Raw genomic sequence first — 23024 nt, 5'->3', positions numbered from 1 at the left:
CACCTGAAAATCTCTACCTCCTATATCCCTAAATTGAGGGTGGCAGTCACCTATATAATTTTGGCAAAAAATGATTCTCCAAGAATGGGACAAAGATTGGACCACAAAGATAAAGAAAGCCAATGACTTAAGCAAGCCTCAGCTTTGGATTACTCCCAAGTAAGACAAGGCCTTCACTCCTACTCATGTGCTGCTGAATGGGGTGAGAGAAAAATCTTGAAATCAGGTTGCCTGGATCCACTACAAATATAGGTAGCATCAATCTAACTGGCCAGTATGGCCAGGCGATCCACTGACAAGTCCCTGACTGATTCCCTGTTCCATTCATTACAGCAGCTTTTCCATTCTATTCATTCCTCTTCATCCTTCCATAGAGCTCACTCTGAACAACCCTCTCAGCTGAGAACCTGGCCTCTTATTTCACTGAAACAACTGGATATTTAGCAAGAGCTCCCTCACCTCCTCCTTACCTCACATAAATCAGACACAGCTTCAGAGAAGCATTCCAGCCAGGGAAAACCCATGGATAGGGTTTGTGCCTCCTTTCTGTGGCTTGACCAGCACAAACCCTATCCATGGGTTTTCCCTGGCTGTCCTTCACGCCTGGAATGCTTCTCTGAAGCCTACCCTTGACATCAGGGGATGTTCCTTACTTTTCTTTGAATCTACAGCACTTAGCAAGAGGTCTGGCACAGAGGAGGCACATAATAAATGCTTGTTGACTGGAAGAAGGTAGGATAGCTAGTATTGGATAGTCCAAACCCTTTTGAAATTTTTTTCAGGAGACTTCCATGACCCAAAAGTTCAAACAATGGATATTACAGAAAGTGACAAAATTATTTTTATCACCAGAAGGGAAATGAAAGGCCATGGTGTCCAATCCCTTCAGTTCACACGTGAGGAAATTGAGGATCATGGATTCTTTATTTATTTATTATGTATTTGTTATTCTTTATTTCCATGCCCAGGATCCCCCTGCCAAAAAGTCTGAAAAACAAGGTCTTCCTGCCTCCAAGTCCAGCACTCTGTTCACTGTGTCACAGAGCTATCTCTTGTGATAACCTCACTCACCTTGACAAAAGTTTCTTGGGCCTTCTCTCTCCAGCATCGATGGCACTTCTCCTTGCTCAAAATGGGAGATCAAATCTTCTCTGGAAACTGGAAGACCTGGGCATGGAAATTTAAAAAAAATATGAGGAAGAAGAGAAACTTGTGATTCTTTGGGGAAAGGAGGCATGTTAAGTAAGACACAGGTCACAGGAAGTCTCCAAGATGCCTCAAGGATGATTTCCCTGATATTTCAAAGACCAGAACCAACCAAAAAGGAAGAGGATACTATTTTGGGAAGTAGGAGGTTCCTTTCATTGCCAATTTTCTTTTATATATGTATATATATAAACATATACACATATATAGGTAACTAATTTATTTAAAATTTAAATACAAAATAAAAGTAGAAAAAATAAATTGCTACGTGTACAACAGAACATTAGAGAGAATTCAAAATATAAGAGAATGAATTTTCATTTCAAGAAGCCTTTACTATAAATACTACATGTGTTTAGAACTATCCATCTTTTCTTGCTTCTTTATTGGTTTTCTTTTGTTCTCTTCTGTGTACTTTTTACTTTATTATTTTTTTTTTTCTCTTTCCCCCACTGACCCAACTCACTCAAAAAGGCTATAATCAAGTGTGGATCTATACACACACACACACACACACACACACACACACACACAAACACATATACATTCACATACATATACATGTACATATATGTGTGTGTGTATTATGTGGTAGCATCCCTGACGCACTATTTCTGCATTCATCGGACAAGTGCTGGTTATTTCTTGTATAAGACTGTGTCTCAATAGCATAGCTGGTTCTGAGATTCCCTATTCTGTGTTGATAGATTTCCTATCAACACAGAATCCCGCAACCTTCCCTGATTCAGACACCCTACTCCCCTCACTATCTAGGACATGGAAATTCCTGTAGCCAAGGTTATCTCCCAACCCAGCTAACCACAGGAATCTCTACTTGTTGTTTTAATGGAACTAACCTGGAGGTGTTTACATTTCACACAGGCAAACCATTGTCCTGGGATCTTTCTTAGGATCTTCTCAGATTGTCCCAGAAGGCTCCCTATTCTGTCTCAAATCTTATTTGTTTTTAGCACTCTATATTTGCCCTGAAGCATAATTTTGCTTTTTTATGGGAATCTGACCTACTGTCATTTTCCCAGAATCTTCTATCCATTGCCTATTTTCAAGGAAATGGAACATTTTCAGAGGTTTGACAGAGAAAAATCATATTCAGGTAGACATTAGACTAGAATCTCTGAGATTATTTCTAAATCTGAGGTTATTCACTGGTTTGATTTTTGACATCAGGCCCCCTAGAACCAGTAAGGGACAGCTTCAGGAACAACAAAGGAAACCCTCAGCTCCCTATCATACAACACAAAGACCTTTTACAGGAAAACCAGGAAGACTCTGTCTTGAGTACAAGAGATCAGCACTTTGGTCTCACTCATCATTGATAAATGCTAGAAACCCTGCATTAGAAAGGAAATGAAGGCAGTGCCTTTGTTCCTGGATTCAGTGCTCCTTACCCAGGGAGAGCAGGTTCTGGGTATTCTCCACCATGACTTCCTTGTACAGCTTTTTCTGAGAATGGTCCAAAAGGGCCCACTCCTCTGGGGTGAAATCCACAATCACATCCTTCAATCTCACCAACTTCTAAATCATCAAAAACGATAAGAATTAGTACTGGAAAAGACTTCAGAATTCATCTAGTCCAAACTCACTGATTTTCATAAAGAGACAGAAGCACAGAGAAAGGAATTTTCCAAAGCTCATATCCCTGATGAATGTTAGAAGCTGAGGGGTTCTTGAAAAGTGGCAAAATACTGAAAGATGACTAAACAAAAACAACAAAATTGTTATATTGAGGGCATCAGGTAGTTCTGGATATCATGTGTCACAGCCAAAGCAATATGCCTTTGCTTTATGATTGCTTTCATTTGTTAATAGCCTATATTCATTAATTTTGAAATTTAGTTATATAAAAATAAGAGTAATTAAGAAAAGGAAAGAAAGTTCCCTTCCTACATTAATAAAGGTAATATTCTATTAACTGAAGTTGGCATTTGATCTGATTCTTGAGGAAGATGTGGCCAGTCTAAACATACCCCTATGAACTCAGGAAATTGAGAAGACAAGAGTCACAACAATGAGTTAATGCAGAAGGATGAAAAACATACAGGAGAGGTTGATCAGATCTGAAAATGTGTTGATAGTTGGAATGGGTCATTTATTTCTCCAACCTGCTAAGTGTAGGATATGTTTTTGGTGAATGTGCTAGGAATCTCTTGGTTTTCTGTGTCATCTTCTTCCATTCCAATATAATAACAAGGCAGAGTTATTTTTTAGAGTTCCTATTGTGTGGGAGCAATTTTGTATCATGTGGGTAAAATTATTTTTACTTTTTCATCATTTTGATCTTTTACACAATAGAATTATGCTCTATTTGAAAACCATATTTCATCTTTAACATCCTATCTTTCTATTATTTCTCTTCTGAATAAATAAGAAATCAATTGATCTCTTCCCACTTTTTGAGATTCCCAAGAATTTTAGGGAAATTATTATTTCTTTCTAACAGTCTCTGAAGTCACTGTTCTGTTTCATAGCATTTATTCACTTCATGGACTCCACTGTAATAATACTGTTGATTGATAATTGATTACCTAACTCACTACCAATAGAAACTCCCAAACTTCTTTCCTTCTTTACCTTTCCATATCCATCCTTCACCACTGTTGGTGGAGCCATGAGCTCTAAATGTCCACTTTAAGGAGAGGATTCAGCTGATACCTCTCATTTCTCACCAAGCTGCACTACCTTTGGGGCTACTTTGACTGACTTCTCCAAGCACCCTGAAGCTTATTAGCAAGATCGCCCCATCAGTTGTAGCACTACACCCAAACATCTCCTCATTTCTCATCTGGTTGCACTACTTTGTGATTTTTCATTGACTTCTCTACCATGCCCCAGTATTTGATACCTTTTCCAATCCCTCTCTATATTTCTAATTCTTTTTGTATCTTCCCACATTAGATCATATGCTCTGTGACAGAAGGAATGCTTTCCAGCTCCCTGCACATAACCTGGCACACAGTAGGTCCTTAACACTGATTGGCCAATGACTACCTAGTCATTCTCATTCTAACACTCTGGTCCTTATTTTGACTTAAAAAATGAAGCCCTTCAACCAAAACTATCTGTGTTCCCAGCCTTTTTCGATGCCTCCAACACAATCTCTAGTAGCTATCCTAAATTCACCATGTCCAACAGAAAATTTATTACCTTCCTTCTTATTATCAAAGGCAACATTATAGTCTCAGCTACCTGTATATCATTCTCCATTCCCATTTTTCTCCTCTCTTAGCTAATCTCTTGCCAAGGCCTGGGAATTTTACCTTCTAGCATCTTTCAAAAGCAGCTGCTTCTCTCCTCTGACACTCCAACATCATCTCCCCCTTAGGTAGTTGCAGGAGCCTGCTGTTAGGTCAACTGGCCTTAAGACTCTCCCCACTCCAATGGATTCTCTATGTAGTTGGCAAAGTAATTTTCCTAAATTGCAGATCTGATCATGTAACTCCTCTATTCAGTGAACTCTGGTAGCTCCCCACCACCTCCAAGAACAAATACAAATTCTTTTGCATTCAAAGCCCATCATGACATCACCCTGTATTCCATCTTTCTTACACCTTATTTCCTGCTACCTCCTCACTGATCCAATGTCACTGGCCTCCTTCCTGGCCCAGAAGACATTTCATCTCTACTTTCAGGGCATTTTCTCTGGCTATCTTCCATCATTCAAATCGTCTCTTCTCATCTCTACCGGCTGGTTTCCAGCAAGCTTTCTGCAACTTCTCTTACCGCTAATATCACTCTCTTAATTATATTCTATTTATCTGCCCATAGCTTGTAGAGGACACTGATAATTTGTTCAGATCAGTGAGGCTACCATTGGGCCTATTCATATCATCCAAAAATCAGGGCACATGGGGCTCTTTCTGGCAGTGTACCTGTCTGATTGCATCCTGTGCCATCATATTCAAGCTGTCTCTACCAAAGACCCTGACAATTCTTTCCACAGGATCAAAGGAAACCATATTTATAAGGCTCATGGCACACACCAGACACCATATAATAGCCCCAATCCCCTTTCCAGTCTTCTCCCTCCTTACTCCCTTCACCTCTTCTCTGACCCATGGACACTGGAGACATTGACCTCCTGGTTGATCCTTGGCCAGAATCCTCCACCCCCTGAGTCTGTGCCTTTCCAGTGGCTCTGAACGTCCTCCCTGCTCACCTGTGCCTCCTGGCTTCCTTCCAGGCTCTACTAAAATCAACCCTCTGAAAACAAGCTTTTCCTGCTCTCCAAAAGACCTTCCTTCTGAGAGTGCCTCCCTTCTACACTCTAAGAGCTTGCTTTGACCCAGCTGTCTCCCCATTAGACTGGAAGCTCCTTTTTTCCTTCCTTTGTATGCAAGGAAAGTTGAACAGTATTTGGTACACAGTAGGGTTTTTCTAAAAGTTTGCTGACTTGGCCAAAGAAATGGTAAAGGGAAGGAGTTCAGAGAGACCTTAGAAGACCTGTGTTTGTTGAGGCAGAGGAAGGGCACAAAAGCAGGAGGACAATTTCTGCTCTGAGACAAGGCTGAGAAGCCCTAAGACCCTGCTCCAGACCTATCCACACAAGACTCAAGAGGGAAGGGTTTTCCTTGACCTTCAGTTGCTGCAAGGGAGTGTAGAGGTGGGGGGTGGGGGGAGTAATTGTGTGTGATGGGAGGTGGGTTAGGAGTGTAAAAAAGGAGCAAAGCCTATAGATAGGGAGCGATGAGGGAAGGGGTGACCTTGATCAGTCACTTGTAATGAGGGAGAATCTCAAAACGAACAGATCTCTCTGCAGCTGCCGGGATGCCAAAGCACCATCAATCAGCTCAAAGGCCGAAGGAGAGAGCAGATCAGAGTTGTTACTACTGCATTCACTTTCAGGCCTATTTCTGTAAAGAAGCCGGAGTCCTCTAGGCCCATGAAAGGGCCTAGATTAACTGATGTTGCTCAAGTCTGTGCACAGACTGCACTCACCTGGGCTGGGGGCCTGCGGCTCCCGGGGGCCATCTCCTCTGGCTCCAGCTCCCTCCTTGGGCCAGGCATTGGTCCTCTGCAGGTTGAGACTCCAGAGGCTGACAGGCTTTCCCTTCTCTTCCAGGCCTACAGGGATAAACAGGGAATGAGGTCCCACAGGAGTCAGAAAGACCCCAGCCCTGTCCTTGGACCAGAGCTTCCAGCAGGGAAGGGAGCAGGTGGGGTCAGGCTTGGAATGAGGATAGTCTCCTTAGAGAATCCTAGAGAATCAACTAAAAACTACTTGAAACAATTCTCAACTTCAGCAAAGTAGCAGGAGATAAAATAAACCCACATAAATCATCAGTATTTCTCTATATTACCAACAAAGTCTAACAGCAAGAGATAGAAAGAGAAATCCATTTAAAATAACTGTAGATAATATAAAATATTTGGGAGTCTACCTGGCCAGACAAAGCCAGAAAGTATATGGAACACAATTACAAAGCTCTTTCACCCAAATAAAATTAGATCTAAACAATTGGAAAAATATAAAGTGCTCTTCAATAGGCCAAGCTAATATAGTAAAAGTGACCATCGTACCTAAATTAATCTACTTGTTCAATGCCATATCATTAAACTGTCAAGAAATTACTTTATAGAGCTAGGACAAATAACAAATTCATCTGGAAGAACAAAAGGTCAAGAATTTCAAGGGAATTAATGGGGGTTGGAGGGGATGCAAAGGAAGGTGTCCTAACTGTACCAGATGTAAAACTATATTATAAAGCAGCAGTCAACAAAACTAAATACAGTAATGGATTAATGAACTAGGTTAGGTTCACAAGACACAATAATTAATGACTATAATAATCTAGTGTTTGAGAAACCCAAAGGTTCCAGATTCTGGAATAAGAACTCACTATTCAACAAAAATTGTTGGGAAAACTAGAAAATAGTATGACAAAAATTAGGCTTTGACTTTGTTCAGTTGTCTGGAAGGGGGCCTGAGGACTCTGAACAAAAGTGGGGGCAGGAAGGGAGGAGATGGGAGGCAGGACACTGCTAGAAAGCTGGGAGAAGGGAGAGGGGACTTCTGAGTGACACAAGAGTCTCCGGAGGGAAAGCAGGAAGCCTGTCCTGGGCTCTAATTATGAGCTGGAGAGGGCTCCTGGGCCCTTCTTGGGAGCTTAGGCATGGAGGCTGCTTATCTGGATCCTTGGAAGGAAAATGGAGAGAAGGGACCAAATACTTGTGATCTGATAGGAAGCTGGTTCTAGAGTCACATGGGCAGTTAAGAGAGGCCGGTCAGGAGCTTTAATGCCTGGGTCCTGGGCTAATGAAACAGGACTCCTGGGTCCTTACAAGAGCCAGGGCTGTTGGCAGGACAATTCAATTTCTGAACAAGAGCTGAGGGCAGGGAGACAGAACACATGGGTTCTGATAGCAAGGCATAATGTGGAAGGCAGGATTCCTGGGTCCCTCTGAGAGAGGTTTGACAGTTGGATACTAACTCAATGGTAAAAGTAAGGGATGACATCCTAGGACATTTGGGATGCCGTGGGGGATCCTGACAAGGAGTTAGTAAGAGAGCCAGCCTGGGGAGGGAAGAAAGAGTTACATGAACTGATGCTGAGTGAAATGAGCAGGACGAGGAGAACATTATACACTTCAACAACAATACTATATGATAATCAATTCCGATGGACGTGGCAATGAGATGAACCAAATCAGTTCCAATGGAGCAGTAATGAACTGAACCAGCTACACCCAGCGAAAGAACTCTGGGAGATGACTAAGAACCATTACATAGAATTCCCAATCCCTCTATTTTTGTCCGCCTGCATTTTTGATTTCCTTCACAGGCTAATAGTACTCTATTTCAAAGTCCAATTCTTTTTGTACAGCAAACGGTTTGTACATATTTACTTATATTGTATTTAATTTATATTTTAACATATTTAACATGTATTGGTCATCCTGCCATCTAGGGGAGGGGGTGGGAGAAAGGAGAGGAAAAATTGGAACAAAAGGTTTGGCAATTGTCAATGCTGTAAAATTACCCATGCATATAACTTGTAAATAAAAAGCTATAATAAATAAATAAATAAACAGCCTGCTCTTCTCAGCTCATATACTGCTGAAGCCACAGGCTGCAGAATTTTAAGCAAAATCTTGCTCACATGTAAAATGAATACACTATTCAATAATCTGAACATTCCTTGACACTGTCTTCATTAGGATTGGGATGTAAAACTGCTCTTTTCCCATCCACTGGCTACTGTTGAGCTTTCCAAATTAGCTGCCAGGTTGATCACAGCACTTTAACATTATCCTTTGGGATTTTAACTACCTTAACTGGAATTCCATTACCTCTATTATCCTTATTGTTAACAATGTCTCCAAAGGGTTTCTTGACTTCATTGTCCAGGATGAAGGAGATGGAGTGAGATCTCTAAAAGGCAGTTGTGAAAATCGAGTAAGGCTTCATCTACACCAGAGTTGGAGTAGTCCTGAAAGTAGTCCTTGAGCATGGACCCAAGAACATACCCACTTCCCCTTCCCGCTATTCTTCCAGGGTATCGTTTTCTTTTTACCCCAATCAAATATGGGTAGCTATGAACTTATTGGTCAAAGTCCAATTTCCTGGGTTGTTCCCGTGTTTAGAATGTAAGACCCTCAGTTAATAAGGGTGAGCATCAGTGGTGGGAGGGCTATTTTCGTTAGGGATTATTTAACCTGTCAAACCTGTCTGTAAGGTGCCTCCTCCTTTGGATTGCTTGTTGGACAGGAGGGATGCCCACTCCTCGAGAGAACCTCTAAATAAACCTTTGTTGTGCTCCTAGAGATATCTCCAGCTTTTTTTTATTATATGGTCACTCACCATTCTGAGCCACATAAGAATGTCAAACTCAAGATCAGTAACCACAACACTGAGGTTATTAGTGATTTACTCTATATCATGATATCCATGACAGCTATCATGCATATGTGTATGTGTATATGTGTATTTTTGTCACCTCAATCTCTTCTGCTTCTATTAAGTCCTTACCATTTTTGGCTTTTATCATGCCCATTTTTGCATAAAACTTTCCCCTGATATCTCTAATTTTCTTCAAGAGATCTCTTGTCTTTCCTATTTTATTGATTTTTTTAAAAAATTTCTTTGCATTGTTCCCTTTAAAAAACAAAAACAAAACATCTCTCCTTGCTGTTCTCTGGAATTCTGCATCCAATTGGTTATATCATTCACTTTTTCCTTTCCCTTTTGCTTTACTTCTTTCCTCAGCAATTTGCAAAGCCCCTTAAGACAGTCATTTTGCTTTTCTTATTCTTGTTGTTGCTGGGTTTGTGTTTTGTTTTGTTTTGTTTTATTGCAAGGGAAGGGAGGGATTTTTAATTGCTGTCTCCTACACAAAATTGGAAACTTCTGTCCATAATCCTTCAGCACTCTATCTACCAGATAAAATAATCCCTTGAATCTATTTCTCACTTGAGGCTATCACCAATCATTTTAAATTCTATCTTGCCACCAAACTTGGATCACTTTGGAAAAGAGTATAAGGCTGATGACTTCGAACACCTTTGGCTCACTTAAATATAATTTTCACACATAAATTAAGAAATTACCCTTATAATGTTATTTATCTTGTTCAAAAATGCATGATAAACAAGAGTAAGAGCAGCTGCCCTCTGCCAACTAGCCACTATTCTCCCTCAGTTTCCCTAATTGTTCCACCTCAATTTCCCTGAATTGTTCTGCCAGGTTGCAACATCCCTTCTCGTAATTATTATGACCCAGATAAGGAGAAAGACCTTCCATCTTAGACATCATTACCCCAGACCTTCCCTACTTATCAGAATCTCTGTTGCATCTCCCACCCTGTCAGAACCAAATTGATAGTTTGTTCCCATTCTCAGTGCTCTGACTCTGCCCCTGCCTTGATCCACTCCCTGGTAGCTTGGAGCCACGTGCATATATATGTCATTGAGAACTCACATTGGCCTGGATGCTGGATTCTTGGAGACATTAGTTTCATTCAATCCTGGGACCCAACCATGGATCCATTTGGTCCCAGTAAATCTCTCCCTTTCAAATAAAATATTAAAACTCTCTAATCTCTATCTTGCCTCAGTTTCTTGGGCATTACATACCACAGTGAGAATCATACCATTGTATGTGGGTACTTTGCCCAAAGGAATACAAATTTTGGCTCCTTATATTTTGTATGATAGCTTGGGATTTAAGGACTATTTTAAATTTCCTATTTATTTATTTTATCATTATTTTCTTCAAAAATTCATCTTTGTCTTGTGCAGTTTTCATTTTTGAAATGCAGCTTAGAAACACTAGATTTTGAAAAGACTTATTGTGATTCAAATATAGTTTCTGGAAAATCGGGCTTTGAGAAAGGCCTATTGTGATTCAAAATAGGCTTAACTAAGCCTTTAAATCCAAATCACTACGGCTTTCACTGAAAGGCCAATAATAGATCCTGACCCAATCCTCTCTTGCTCATTGTTAGAATTTGGAAGGCTCAGAGTTAAGTATAAATAGCAATTGCTTTCTTTTTTTTTTTTTTTAATTATTTATTTTATTCTAAATTTAAGAAATAAAACAAGCATTTCCATAACATAATATGGAAAAAGATGATCGTACGTGAAACAGCAAATCTATTATGTACATTTTGCTACTATTTTTAAACATATAATAAAGTTATGTAACCTTTTCTTTCCTTTTTTTCTCTCTTCTCTTCCCCTCCATGGCTACCATTAGACACAAATGTGTGTTTATGGGTAAAACTATTTTATAATTTGTATTTTATCGGGTTTTTTTCCTGAATGCAGACAGCATCTTCTTTCATATGTCCTTTGTAGTTAGTTTGTGCATTTATAAAACTCAAAATGTCTTACTATATACAGTGTTCTCTTGGCTCTGCTCATTTTGCTCTTCATGATTTTGTGCAAGACTATATTTTTTGAAAATCACTGAGCTCGTTATTTCTTATAGCACAGCAGTATTTCGTCAGGACCATATACCACTGTTTATTTAGCCATTCCCAAATTAATGGCCATCCCTGCAATTTTACAGCTCTCTGCTACCATAAAGAGAGCTGCTACAAATACTTTAGAACATATAGGTTCTTTTCCTCTTTTTCTAATCTTGGGAAATAGAACTAATAGTAGATTTACAAGTGAGTTCTATCAAACATTTAAAAATCAACTTATTCCAATATTAAATTATTTGAGTAATAAACAAAGAAACAATATTCATGAAACAATATAATACTGATACCTAAAGAAAAAAAATAGAAAAAAAGCTACAGACCAATTTCATTAATGAATAAACTGCAAAATTCTAAATAAAATACTAGCTAAAAGATTATAACAATGTATTACAAAGATTATGCATTATGATCAAGTTGTATATATTCCAGGAATGCAATGTTTTAACATAAGGTTAGTAACATAATTGATTATATCAATTAAAAGTTTTACTGTGCACACCCTTTGATCCAGCAATGTCTCTACTGGGTCTGTATCACAAAGAGATCATAAAAGAGGGAAAAAGACCCACAGGTGCAAAAATATTTGTAGCAGCTCTTTTTGTAGAGGCAAGAAACTGGAAATTGAGTGGATGCCCATCAGTTGAAGAATAGCTGAATAAGTTATGGTATATGGATGTAATGGAATATTACTGTTACTGTTTTATGAGAAATGAGGACCAGGCTGATTTCAGAAAAGGCTGGAAAAACTACATGAACTGATACTAAATGAAGTGAACAAAAGCAAGAGAACACTGTATACAGCAACAAGATTATGTGCTGATTAACTGTAATGGACTTGACTTTTTTCAACAATAAGATGATTCAAGGCAATTCCAATAAACTTGTAAAGGAAAGTGCCATCCGAATCCAGAGAGAAAACTATGGAAATATGTAAATCAAAGCATAGTATTTTCACCTTTTGTTGTTGTTTACTTGCTTCTTTTTTTTTCTTTCTCATGTTTTTCTTTCCCTTTTGATCCGATTATTGTTGCACAGCATAACAAATATAGAAATATGCTTAGAAAAACTGCACATGTTTAACTTAGATTACTTGCTGTCACAGGGGATGGAGAAGGGAGTAGAGAAAGAAAAATTCAGAATACAAGATTTGCAAAGGGAAATGTTGCAAACTATTTTTGCATGTATTTGGAAAAATAAAATATTATTATAAAAGAAAAATAATAAAAGTTTTTAATTGTATCATTATATTAATAGATGCAGAATTTTTAATAAAGTGCAACATTTACTTCTATTAAAAATATTTGAAAGTATTTTTTTCTTAAAAGAGTTTTCGCTAAAACAATAACAAATAAAAACCTGTGCCTAAAACCATTAGCAATTATTTTGTGTAATGGGAAGAAACTAGAAGCCTTCCTGCTAAGTCAGGTGTGAAATAAAAATGCTCACAGTCATCAATATTTTTTAATATTGTATTAGATATTCTAGCAATAGCAATAAGAGAAGAAAAAGAATTAGGAATCAGAATAGAGTATGAGGTAATAAATCTTATTTCTTTTTTGCAGATGATATAATATTGGAAAATCTCAAAGACTCAGCTAAAAAGTTAGTTGAAAAAATTAGTAAAATAGTAGGATTTAGAGCAAATTCACCTAAATCATCAGTATTCCTATATTTCACAAATAAAACCCTACAAAAAGAAATAATATGAGATACATCATTTAAAATAACTCTAGACAGTAAAATACCTGGGAATATAACAGCCAAAATATACAAAGAAATTACATGAACAATTTTTTTTTTATTTTTATCCAAATAAAATCAGATTTAAATACCTGGAGAAATGTTGATTGTTCACGGGTAGACAGGGTCAACATAATAAAAATGGCAATTTTACCTAAACTAATTTATATAAGCAATGCCATCCTAAGTAAATTACCAAAAATTTATTTTACTGAAATATAAAAAACAAAAACAAAATTCATTGAGAACAATTTGTTATGCCACAGTTCTCTTTTATGGTCTTGACTGTTTCCCTAATTATCCTGATTCAGTCCTGCCTTGGTTTCCCTAATTGTTTTGCCTCAGTATATAATTGTTCTGCTCAATCCTGCAAAACCACCCCTTCTTCTTAATCAGAATATTTGATAAGGACAAAAGATCTTATGTTTTAGAATATCAGAACGCCTCTTGCCATCCCAAACTATCAGAATATTAGATACCATTTTATCAAGATGCTTCTCCCCATCTCCAGGGTGCCTTCCCCCATTATGTCATCCCATCTCCAGGGGCTCACCCCACCCTGTCAAGAGTCCTGTTTCAGCTCTCAGCACTCTGACTCCACCCCTGCCTCAGTCTACCCCCAGTGTCTGAGCCACGTGGATATATGTCATTGAACTCATATTGTTTGCTGGATTCTTGGAGATGATATTCTCATTCAGCCCTGGGACCATACCATGGATCGATTTGGTTCCCGTAAATCTCTCCCTTTTAAATAAATTATTAAATAATCTCTAAAATCTATCTTGCCTCAGTTTCTCCAGCATTACACAATAAGTCAAGAGTATTAAAGGCACAAATGAAAAAAAATATAAAAGAAAGAGGTTTAGCAGTACCACATCTTAAATTATATTATATGACAGTAATTATCCAACTATTTCATACTGGCTAAGAAATAGAAAGATAGATCAGTGGAACAGAGTAGACTATAATTTACAGCAGCAAATAAACACAGTAATCATGTATTTGAAAAATGTAACAACTTATGTTTGGGGGAACATTAAGTCATTATCTGGTACAAATTGTTGGGATAGGTGGAAAATAGTCTGGCAGAAATTGGGCATTGACTAATATCTTACTCCATTCACCAAGAAATCAAAATGCATACATGACTTAGATATAAAAAGAGGAATCACAAGAAAATCTGAACAATGTGGACCACATCACCTATCAGACTTATGAGTGAGTGAAAAACATGAATAAATAAAAGACAGAAAGCATGTGAGGCATGAAATGGGTCGTTTTTATTAGATTAAATTAAACATTAAATTCACTTTTATTTTTATTGTCTTATTTTTTCTAGCTATACATGTACATTAACTTTAAATACACATTTCTTCATGAATCATGTTGGGAGAGAAAAATCAGAACAAAGGGGAAAAACCACGAGAAAAAAAAAGTGAACATAGCATGTGGTGATTTACATTCAGTCTCCATAGTTCCCTTTTGGGCTGCGGATGACGTAATAATCCAAAATATATTAGGACTGCCTTGGATCACGGAGCTGCTGAGCAGGACCAAGATGATTAACTGAAGGCAGATCCACAGAGAAAGGTCTCTCATCTCAAATGTATAAAGAACTTCGGATAAACTGCACGAACACAAGTCATCCCCCAATTGATAAATGGTTAAAGGCCATAAACACACGGCTTTCCCGTAAAAAGAAACCAAACCAATTCGTTACATTCATGGGAAACGATGCTCTAAATCTACTGATCAGGGAAATGCAAATTAAGGCAATCTCGCGGTACGTTTCCCACCGTCACACTGGCTAAGATGATGGAAGGGGCAGGGGCTGCGCTAGCCAAGGGGAACCGCCCCCCTGCGGTAACTGCTGAGTGTTGCACTTTGATTTCTGCCTCCCCTCACGTGACTTCGGTCAGTTCCGTGACCGATATAAATGAGAGGCCGTTTTAATTGCGGTTTTAATTTAATGGTTCATTTTCCTCCTACGCGCCTCCCCGGCACAGCCCGTTGGCTCACAGGTACAGACCACGTGACACACTCGCGCTTCCTCCCACCTGTAAAGCTAACACCGACGTCATCTCTTGGCCGGACGAGGCCGGCCCGGTGCCTCCCACGGGGCTGGGGGCCACCTCCTTACCTTTGCAGCGCGCCCTACGCCCCCACGCGGAGGAACTTTGCCTGCACTCGGGACCCGGGTCTCTCGGACTGTCCGTCTCGGTCGCCTCGCCCGCCCTCCCCTCTCCGCCCCAACTCCCCGGGTGCAATCGGGCCGCGGCAGGTCTGGGCCGGGGGCTCCCGGCTCGGCGCCCGCCCACGCCCTCGGCCCCTCGGTTATCCGGGAAATGGACAATTCTGCCAAGAGGAGTCCTCGCCTGTTGCCGTCCTTCGTTTTCGAAGAGGACCAGAATGAGAACTCTTTTCGAGTTAAGGGAGGGGGCGCCACCAGTCCGAGCTGGGCTCCAAGGGCTCACGGGGCAGGGGCCTTATTAAAAAATTAATTAGGGCCTCCGGGCGCACGAAGCAGGCAAGACGGCTCTGGGGGCACGAAGAGCCTCAGGACACTCCCAAGCCCCGCCCCATCTCCTCCCCCTTGCCCCCGGGCATGCGCGGCTGCGAGGACTACATTTCCCAAAAGGCCGCGCAAGCGCTTCGCTTCTGCTTTCTTCCCGGTCTTTCCCAGTTCTAATCTCCCTCCCCTCCCTCCCACCACCTGTCTGGCAGAGCTTGCGGGCGGAGCGGAAGTCAGAGCCCCCCGACACCCCCCGGAACCTTCCGACCGCCGCTGGGTCCCTAAAGTCTCCTCCATCCTGCTCTGGAAATGGAGCGCCTGAGTCCCCCCCCCGCCCAGAGGCCGGGGACCTGCGTCCCCCCGAAGCCTGACACCCCCAGCCCCCCAACGCGGCCCTCCGAGCCCCGCCCCGCCTTGCTCACCCGGAGTCCTGCAGCCCTTCCCTGAACCTCTCTCTCCCCCCGCTCCAATGCCCTGGGACTGTTCCCCTCCCCCCCCAGAAGTCCCGCCTCCACACCTGGACCCTCCTCCCAGCGGCTCAGACTCGCAGCCTAGCGGTCCCATGTAAACCCGCCCCCGGAGAACACCCTCCTCAGCCCTGGACCCTTACGGGAGCCGCAGGGAGGTCTGCAGCCTCGGGTCTCCGCCGCTGCGTCCTCACTCAGCTTCCCAAATACGCAGATCGGCACTCGCCTACTCAACAACCCCAGGGGCTCCCCAGTACCTCCGGGAGCCATTCCAGAATCCTCCGTGGCGCCTCCCGAGCCCCTCTACCTTTCCGGTCCTCAGGCCGGTCCCTTCCCCCTAACAGTCCTCCTCCCAGCAACACTTGGCCCAGTCACGCTCTGTTCCCGGCATCCTCCATCTCCCAACTCTGGCATTTCCTCTGGTCATGCCCCACGCCATCTCCAGCATCTCGGCCCCTCGGCCTCCTTTGTGTCTCAGCTACGATCTCACCTTCCCCGGGAAGCGTTTTGTTGCTGTTCAGTTGTTTTCTGTAGCACCTGACTCTCGCCTCCTCCTGATCTGTTTGGGCGTTTTCTTGGTAAAGATACTGGGTGAATTTGCCATGTTCTTTGGCTCAATTTACAGATGAGGAAACTGAGGCAAACAGCCTTAAAGGACTTCCCCGGGGTCACACAATCAGTACCTGAGGGGGCTCTGAACGCAGATTTTGCCTGCTCCCGGCCCAGTGTTCTCTGTATGGTTCCACCTAGTTCTCCCCAGCTCTTTGTTCAGTCGTTTTCAGCCTTTCACTTGGGTCAGTGAATCTCAGGCTTTCTTGTGATGGTTACCGCCAGGGATATCAAATGTTACATCAAAAGTGAAAAATAAAAGGTTATTATAGACAAGAAATAGAGAATGCCTTCAAGAAAAAGAGCAATATTTTTTATTTTAAAATTCACAATCATGAAATAAAACGTGTGTATGTATATATTATATACATGTATGTATGTGAATATCTCCATGTATATAATATGTATATAAATATGTATGTACATTTATATTTCATATAAATAAGAAAAATTGTACATGAAATAATTTCTAATATTGATTTTCATTTTGAAATACTAAAAAATTCAATAGGTGACTTTCAGACTGTCCTGATGCCCTTGTCTTTAACGCCATATAACTTCATAAAGACTTGAAGAGAAAAGGACCGCCTTTTCCCAGCTCTCTCCCTTGCCAAAGAGGGTCAACTGATACAATTATCCTAACAAGAAAATACATCTCCAGTAAAATGAGACCAGATTAGAATTTCATTTTAGAACCAAATCAAATCAAATCTAGATCTATCATCACAAATGGCATCACAAAGCTCTTCCCCTTTCAGACCTTTCAGTCTAAATCATGTACCTATTTAGAGATAATCTGATATATATAAGATGTCAGCTTCTAATGAATTCTTCCAGATGACTTTCCAATTTGGAGGTTGTTGGCTTTTTGTTGTTGTTTATTGTAACATTTTATAGTGACTGATAAGTCCTGGCCCTGTACTTATAAGTATTATATGTATTAAAAACAGTTAAAACACTCATTTTCTTTTTAAAAATTATTTTCTTTTATTTTCAGTTACAAATTCTATTTCTTCCTTTACCTCCTCATTCGCCTATTCAAATGGCAAGAAACGCAATGCCCATTTTACATATATAGTCATACAAAACATATTTCTGCTTTAACCATGTCTGAAAAAAATTTAAAAATAAAGAAAAAAACCTTTAAATCCATACTCTGAGTTTATCAGGTCACTTTTCTCATGTAGATCGCATTTTTCATCATGAGTCCTTTGGAGTTGTGGTGGATCGTTTTAATATTGATCCATTATTAAGTCTTTCACAGTTGATCACCATTGCAAGATTGCTGTTGTGAACATTTTTCTTCTAGTTCTGCTCACGTTATCATCAGTTCATATATGTCCTACTAGGCTTTTTTTTTTTTTAAGTTATTCCTTTCAGCATTTCTTATATTGCAAAAACATTCCATTACATTCTTATATCTATTCAGCCATTTTCCAACTGATAGATATCCCTTCAGTTTCCAGTTCTCTGACACCACAAAAAGAGCCACTATAAATATTTTTCTCTACATGAATCTTTTTCCTCCCCTCCCCCCCTTAATCTCTCAGGGACTAGTAGCAGCATTGTTGGATCAAAAGCCATGCAAAGTTTTATAGACCTTTGAACATATTTTCTCCAGATTGATTGGGCCAATCACAATTCATAAATATACCTTCTTTCCCACATCCTCCAAAGCATGTTATTTTTCTATTTCTATTATCTTATTCAATTCATGGGTGTGAGGTGGTACCTCAGAGTTATTTTCATTTGTATTTTTCTAATTTTTTTTTCTATGACTAGCTTGGATTTCTTGATCTAAATTTTTTTTTTGTTCATATTCTCTGGCCATTTATCAACTGGGAAATATATGAATTTGCCCCAGTTCTCTACATGTTTAAGAAATGAGACATACATATCTGAGAAAGTTTATTAAACTAAAATTTTTTCTCACTTTCCAAATTTTTTTCTAACTTTGCCTGCATTGGTTTTGCTTGTATAATTTTTTTTAAATTGTATGTAATCATAATTACCCATTTTATCTCCTGAGAACCTCTAACTCTTGCTTGTTCACAGGCTATTTCTTCTACCCATAGACCTGATAGGCATTTTCTTTCAGGGTAATAATTTGCTTATGATTATCATCGTCTAGATCACCTACTCATTTTGAGCTTACCTTGATATACAGCATAAGATGTTGGTCATTGCCTATTTCTTTCAGACTACTTTCTGGCTTTCTAAATAGTTCTTGTTAAAGAATGATGCTTTCCCTAATAGTTGAGGTCTCTGAGTTTATCAAACACTTGATAACTGTGCTCATTTCCTTCTGTATGTTGTGTATCTGATCTATTCCACTCATCAATTCTTTTATTTCTTGAGATTCACACATGCATTGCCAGAACTAGCTTAGTGTTTGGGAGACTCCCAAAAGTGTAGGAGAGGAGAAGTATTAGACTGAACAAACTGAAGGCTACAGAGCTGTTGTCCTGACTTCGTTGTTGTATGTTTGTGAAATCTAAACAGTCCACCAATGCCCTGCCAGGAAACTGAATTGCTTAGGATTGTCTTAGGATGTTTTAGGATCACTTAGGATGATCTGAAGATCGCAGGCAGGATAAGATACCAGACACTGAGGTCCTGTCTGGAACTAAACTGCAGAGCATTGCAACTCTACTGCAGAAAGCACAATTGTTGGGTTGGCCACATTGTTCAAGTGTATGCTTGCCAAAGATTATTTTATGGAGAACTCACACAGAGCAAGTGCTCACAAGGTGGTCAGAAAAAGTGACACAAGCACACTCTAAAAGTATCTCTGAAGAATTTTAGAACTGATTGGATGACATGGGAGACACTGGCACAGGACAGCCCCAATTAGAGAAAATGCTATGCTCTCTGAGCAAAACAGATTGAATTATCCCAAAAGAAATGGGAGAGGCACAAAGTTAGAAAAGTCACCCCAAATGTTCATAGGGACTATTGGTGTCCAACTTATGACAGAGCCTTTTGAGTCATATTGGTCTGAACAGCCATAGTCAGACACATTGTAACTCGACTCTTAAAATAATACCATTTTGGTCCTCTTCAAAAACGAAGGACACTAGCATCCAACTAACCAACCAAGTACCAAATGGTTTTGATTATACTTCTGTAATATAATTTGAAATTTGGTATTGTCAGGACCTCTTTTCCCCTCCTACTGATTGCTTTTTTTTAACCTTTTGTTTTACAGATGAATTTTGTTATATTTACAACTCTAAAATTTTTGGTAGTTTGATATGGTGCTGAATAAGTAAATTGATTTCAGTGACATCATTATTATATTGACTTGGACTACCCATGAGCAATCAATATTTCTCCAATTCTTCAGTTGTGTTTATATGAAGATTACTTTGTGATTGTGTTCAGATTTCCTGTGTGTATCTTAGCAGGTAGATTTCCAATTTTATATTGTCTGCATTTATTTTAAATGGAACTGTTTTCGCTCTTCCTGCTCTGTTTTGTTGGCAATATATGAAAATGCTAATAATCTGTTGTTTTATTTGTATCCTGAATCTTTGCTAAACTTGTTTTGACTAGTTTTTAGTTCAGTTTTTTGAGTTCTTATCAAACCATATCATCTGTAAAAAGTGATTTTTTCCCTCATTGCCTATGCTTAGTCTTTTTTTCTTGTTTTATGTTATACCTAATATTTCTACTACAATATTCAATGATAATGAGATAATGAACTTCCTTGTTTCATCCTCAATATTACTGGAAAGGTTACTCATTTATGCCTACTACAGATAATGCTTACTATTAGTTTTAGATAAATACTGCATATCATTTTAAGAAAATCTTCATTTATCCCTATTCTTTGTATTTTTAATAGGAATGGACATTTTCAAAAATATTTTCTGCATCTATTAATGTAATCATATGATTTCATTGTTTTGTCTAAAACTTTTTTTCATCTATTGATATGTGATTTTTGTTTTTATTATTGATATGAAAATTTATAATTTGTCTAATATTAAATAAGCTTGCATTCCTGGTATAAATCCAACCTTTTCATAGTATATGATTTTTGTTATGTAGTGATATAATGATCTTGCTAGTATTTTACTTAAAATTTTTTCAATATTCACTAGGAAAGTTGTTCTATATTTTCTTTCAGTTTTAAAACTCCCTGGTTTAGATATCAAAATCATGATTGTGTCATAGAAGAAATTTGATAAGATTATTTGCTTATTTAAAAAAATTAATATGGTGTTGGAAATGTTCTTTAAATATCTGGTAAAAAAAAATCCAAATTCATCTGATACTGAGGTCCTTTCCTTGGAGAGCTCATTTATGACTTTACATTTATTTTCTTAAGAGTTATTTAAAATACTCTTTTTAGTCTCCTATTAATCTGAGCAATTTCTATTTTTCATTTAAACTGGGAATAAATTGACATATTGTGGGGCAAAATAGTTCCTAATTATTTAATTTTGTCTTCATTGGTTGTACATTTATGTTTCATTTTTGATAGGAGTAATTTGTTTTCTCTATTTTAAAACAAATTAGCCAATAATTTAACTACATAATTTTTTATTGATTACCACAATACTTCTTTTTATTAATTGCTCCTTTGACTTTCAGGATTTCTATTTTGGTGTTTAGTTGAAGATTTTTCATTTGCTCTTTTTAGAGGTTATTTTTCAGTTGCATGCCCAATTCACCGAACTGTTCTATCTTCTACCTGGGGTAAGTGTTCAGAGATACAAATTTTTTCCTAAAAACTCTTAATTGCATCCTTAAAATTTTGATATGTTGTCATTATCTTTTGTGAAATTCTTATTTTATGTCTTCTTTTTTGGATCAACTCATTCATTAGGAATAGATTTAGTTTCCATTTAATTATAAAACTAGGTTTCCAAGGCCCTCTATTAATTATAATTATTATAACATTATCAACCTTCCTCTCCAAAAATACATTTTATATTTTTGTTTTTCCACATTTGATGTAAGTTTTTAATGGCGTAAGACATGGTCATTTTCTGTGAAGATGCCATGCATAAGTGAGAAATTGATATATTTCATTCTATTCTCAAATTTCTCCAGAAGTCTTATCATATCTCGTTTTTTTAAAATTCGTTTCCTTAATTCTTTTATATTTATTTTATAGCCAGATTTATCCAGATCTGAAAGGGGTAAAATGACAACTTCATTATTGTAGTCTTGTTTATTTCCTTATAAATCATTTAACTTTTCCTTCAGGAATTTGGAGACTCTACCATTTAGTGCATGTATGGTCAATAATGACAGTAATTCATTATCTATGCTATCTTTCAGAAAAAATGTACTTTCCTTCCTTGTCCTTTTTGATTAGACCTACTTTGGCTTTTGCTTTGTCTGAGATCATTTCTACTCCTGCCTTTTAATTTAGCTAAAACATAATAAATTCTGCTGTAGTCACTATTTTGACTCAATGAGCATAATTTTCAAAATATTCCATCTTTTTAGGTCAATTGTTTTTAGTATGAAATATTTCATATTTTCTTCTATTTTTTGTTTTTGACCTCTTTATTGTTGTGTTGTCTTTTGTTGTTTTTTTTTTTTCTGATGTTTTTGTTTTTTAATATTTCATGGAATTCTTAGCTTCTACTTGATCAATTCTAATTTTTAGGGAGTTACTTTCTCCAGTGAAGTTTTGTACCTCTTTACCATTTGGCCAATCTTATTTTTAAGGACTTTTTTAAAAAGTATTTTTGGTGCTTCTTTGACTAAGCTGTTCTGTTCATTCTGCTGCTATAATTCTCTTCCATTTTAAAATTTTTCTTTTCCCCATTTTCCCTCTACCATCCTTTTTTGATTTTCAAAACCTTTATTTGTTGGCCTCTTTAGTGTCTCCAAAAATTTTTGTTCAATTTATTCCGATCTGCATTTTTCTTTGAGATTTTGCTTCTAAATGTTTCCAAGTCATTGCTGCCTTCTGTATTTGGGTCTTGAACTTCCCTGTACCTTGTAGTAGCTAGTTATGGTCAGGTTTTTTTTTTTTTTTTAATTACTCATTTTTCCAGATTATTTCTGGACTTTTCATGTTAGAGTTGAATTCTTTTCACCACTAGAATGGGTGACTAGCCTGAGCTTCTATCTTTTAAGTTCTACTGAATTTGATATGGGCTTCTAAGTTTTTAGTGCTTCCAAAGAAGTTCAGGAAAAGGTCTGATCACTGCCCTCTTGCTCTGTGCTTTGGTCCCTCCACAGGTAGGGCCTCTGGTTCCTCACAACCTTGACCACACCTCTCCAACCTGTGTAACTACAAATTATTCATGGGTGACAGAACTGCCACATGTCTCTTGATCTTTTGCCCAATACTAGCTCAGCAGTGTCCTGACATCGCTTTATGACCAGGTACACAGTGCTCTCACTACCCCAATGCTTCTGCCTTAGCTGCAGAAAACCTCCAAATCCCATGGCCAATGCTGGTTACAGTACACCATGTTCCCAACTAGATCCCGTCTCTTCTCTTTATGAGAAAGACTTCTCTTTATGACTTCCTAAGATATTCTGGGATACAAAGATGATTCATTGGGATTTTTATTC

The 23024-nt window shown here is 38.5% G+C and overlaps 1 protein-coding gene across 1 annotated transcript; it reads right to left on the bottom strand.

Moving 5' to 3' along the window:
• Window positions 1–1063: 1063 nt before the first annotated feature.
• Window positions 1064–15237, bottom strand: LOC100932010 (zinc finger protein 69 homolog). Its single transcript, XM_031963492.1, has 4 exons — window positions 15031–15237; window positions 6163–6288; window positions 2616–2742; window positions 1064–1167 (listed from the first exon to the last, which is right to left on the bottom strand). Exons 2-4 carry the CDS (start codon window positions 6229–6231, stop codon window positions 1064–1066), a joined length of 300 nt encoding a protein of 99 aa, XP_031819352.1. The 5' UTR covers window positions 6232–6288; window positions 15031–15237.
• Window positions 15238–23024: the final 7787 nt, after the last annotated feature.

This window comes from Sarcophilus harrisii, chromosome 3 (genome assembly GCF_902635505.1).
Source record: "Sarcophilus harrisii chromosome 3, mSarHar1.11, whole genome shotgun sequence".
Lineage (NCBI taxonomy): Eukaryota > Metazoa > Chordata > Mammalia > Dasyuromorphia > Dasyuridae > Sarcophilus > Sarcophilus harrisii.
This window is presented reverse-complemented; position numbering and strand designations above follow the sequence as displayed.

Coding starts and splice junctions, on each gene's coding strand:
- LOC100932010 (XM_031963492.1), bottom strand. CDS start 6,231: ATGCCTGGCCCAAGGAGGGAGCTGGAGCCAGAGGAGATGGCCCCCGGG. Junction 2,743..6,162: donor GCCGCAGGCCCCCAGCCCAG/GTGAGTGCAGTC, acceptor TTGATGATTTAG/AAGTTGGTGAGATTGAAGGA. Junction 1,168..2,615: donor CCAGAACCTGCTCTCCCTGG/GTAAGGAGCACT, acceptor TTCCATGCCCAG/GTCTTCCAGTTTCCAGAGAA.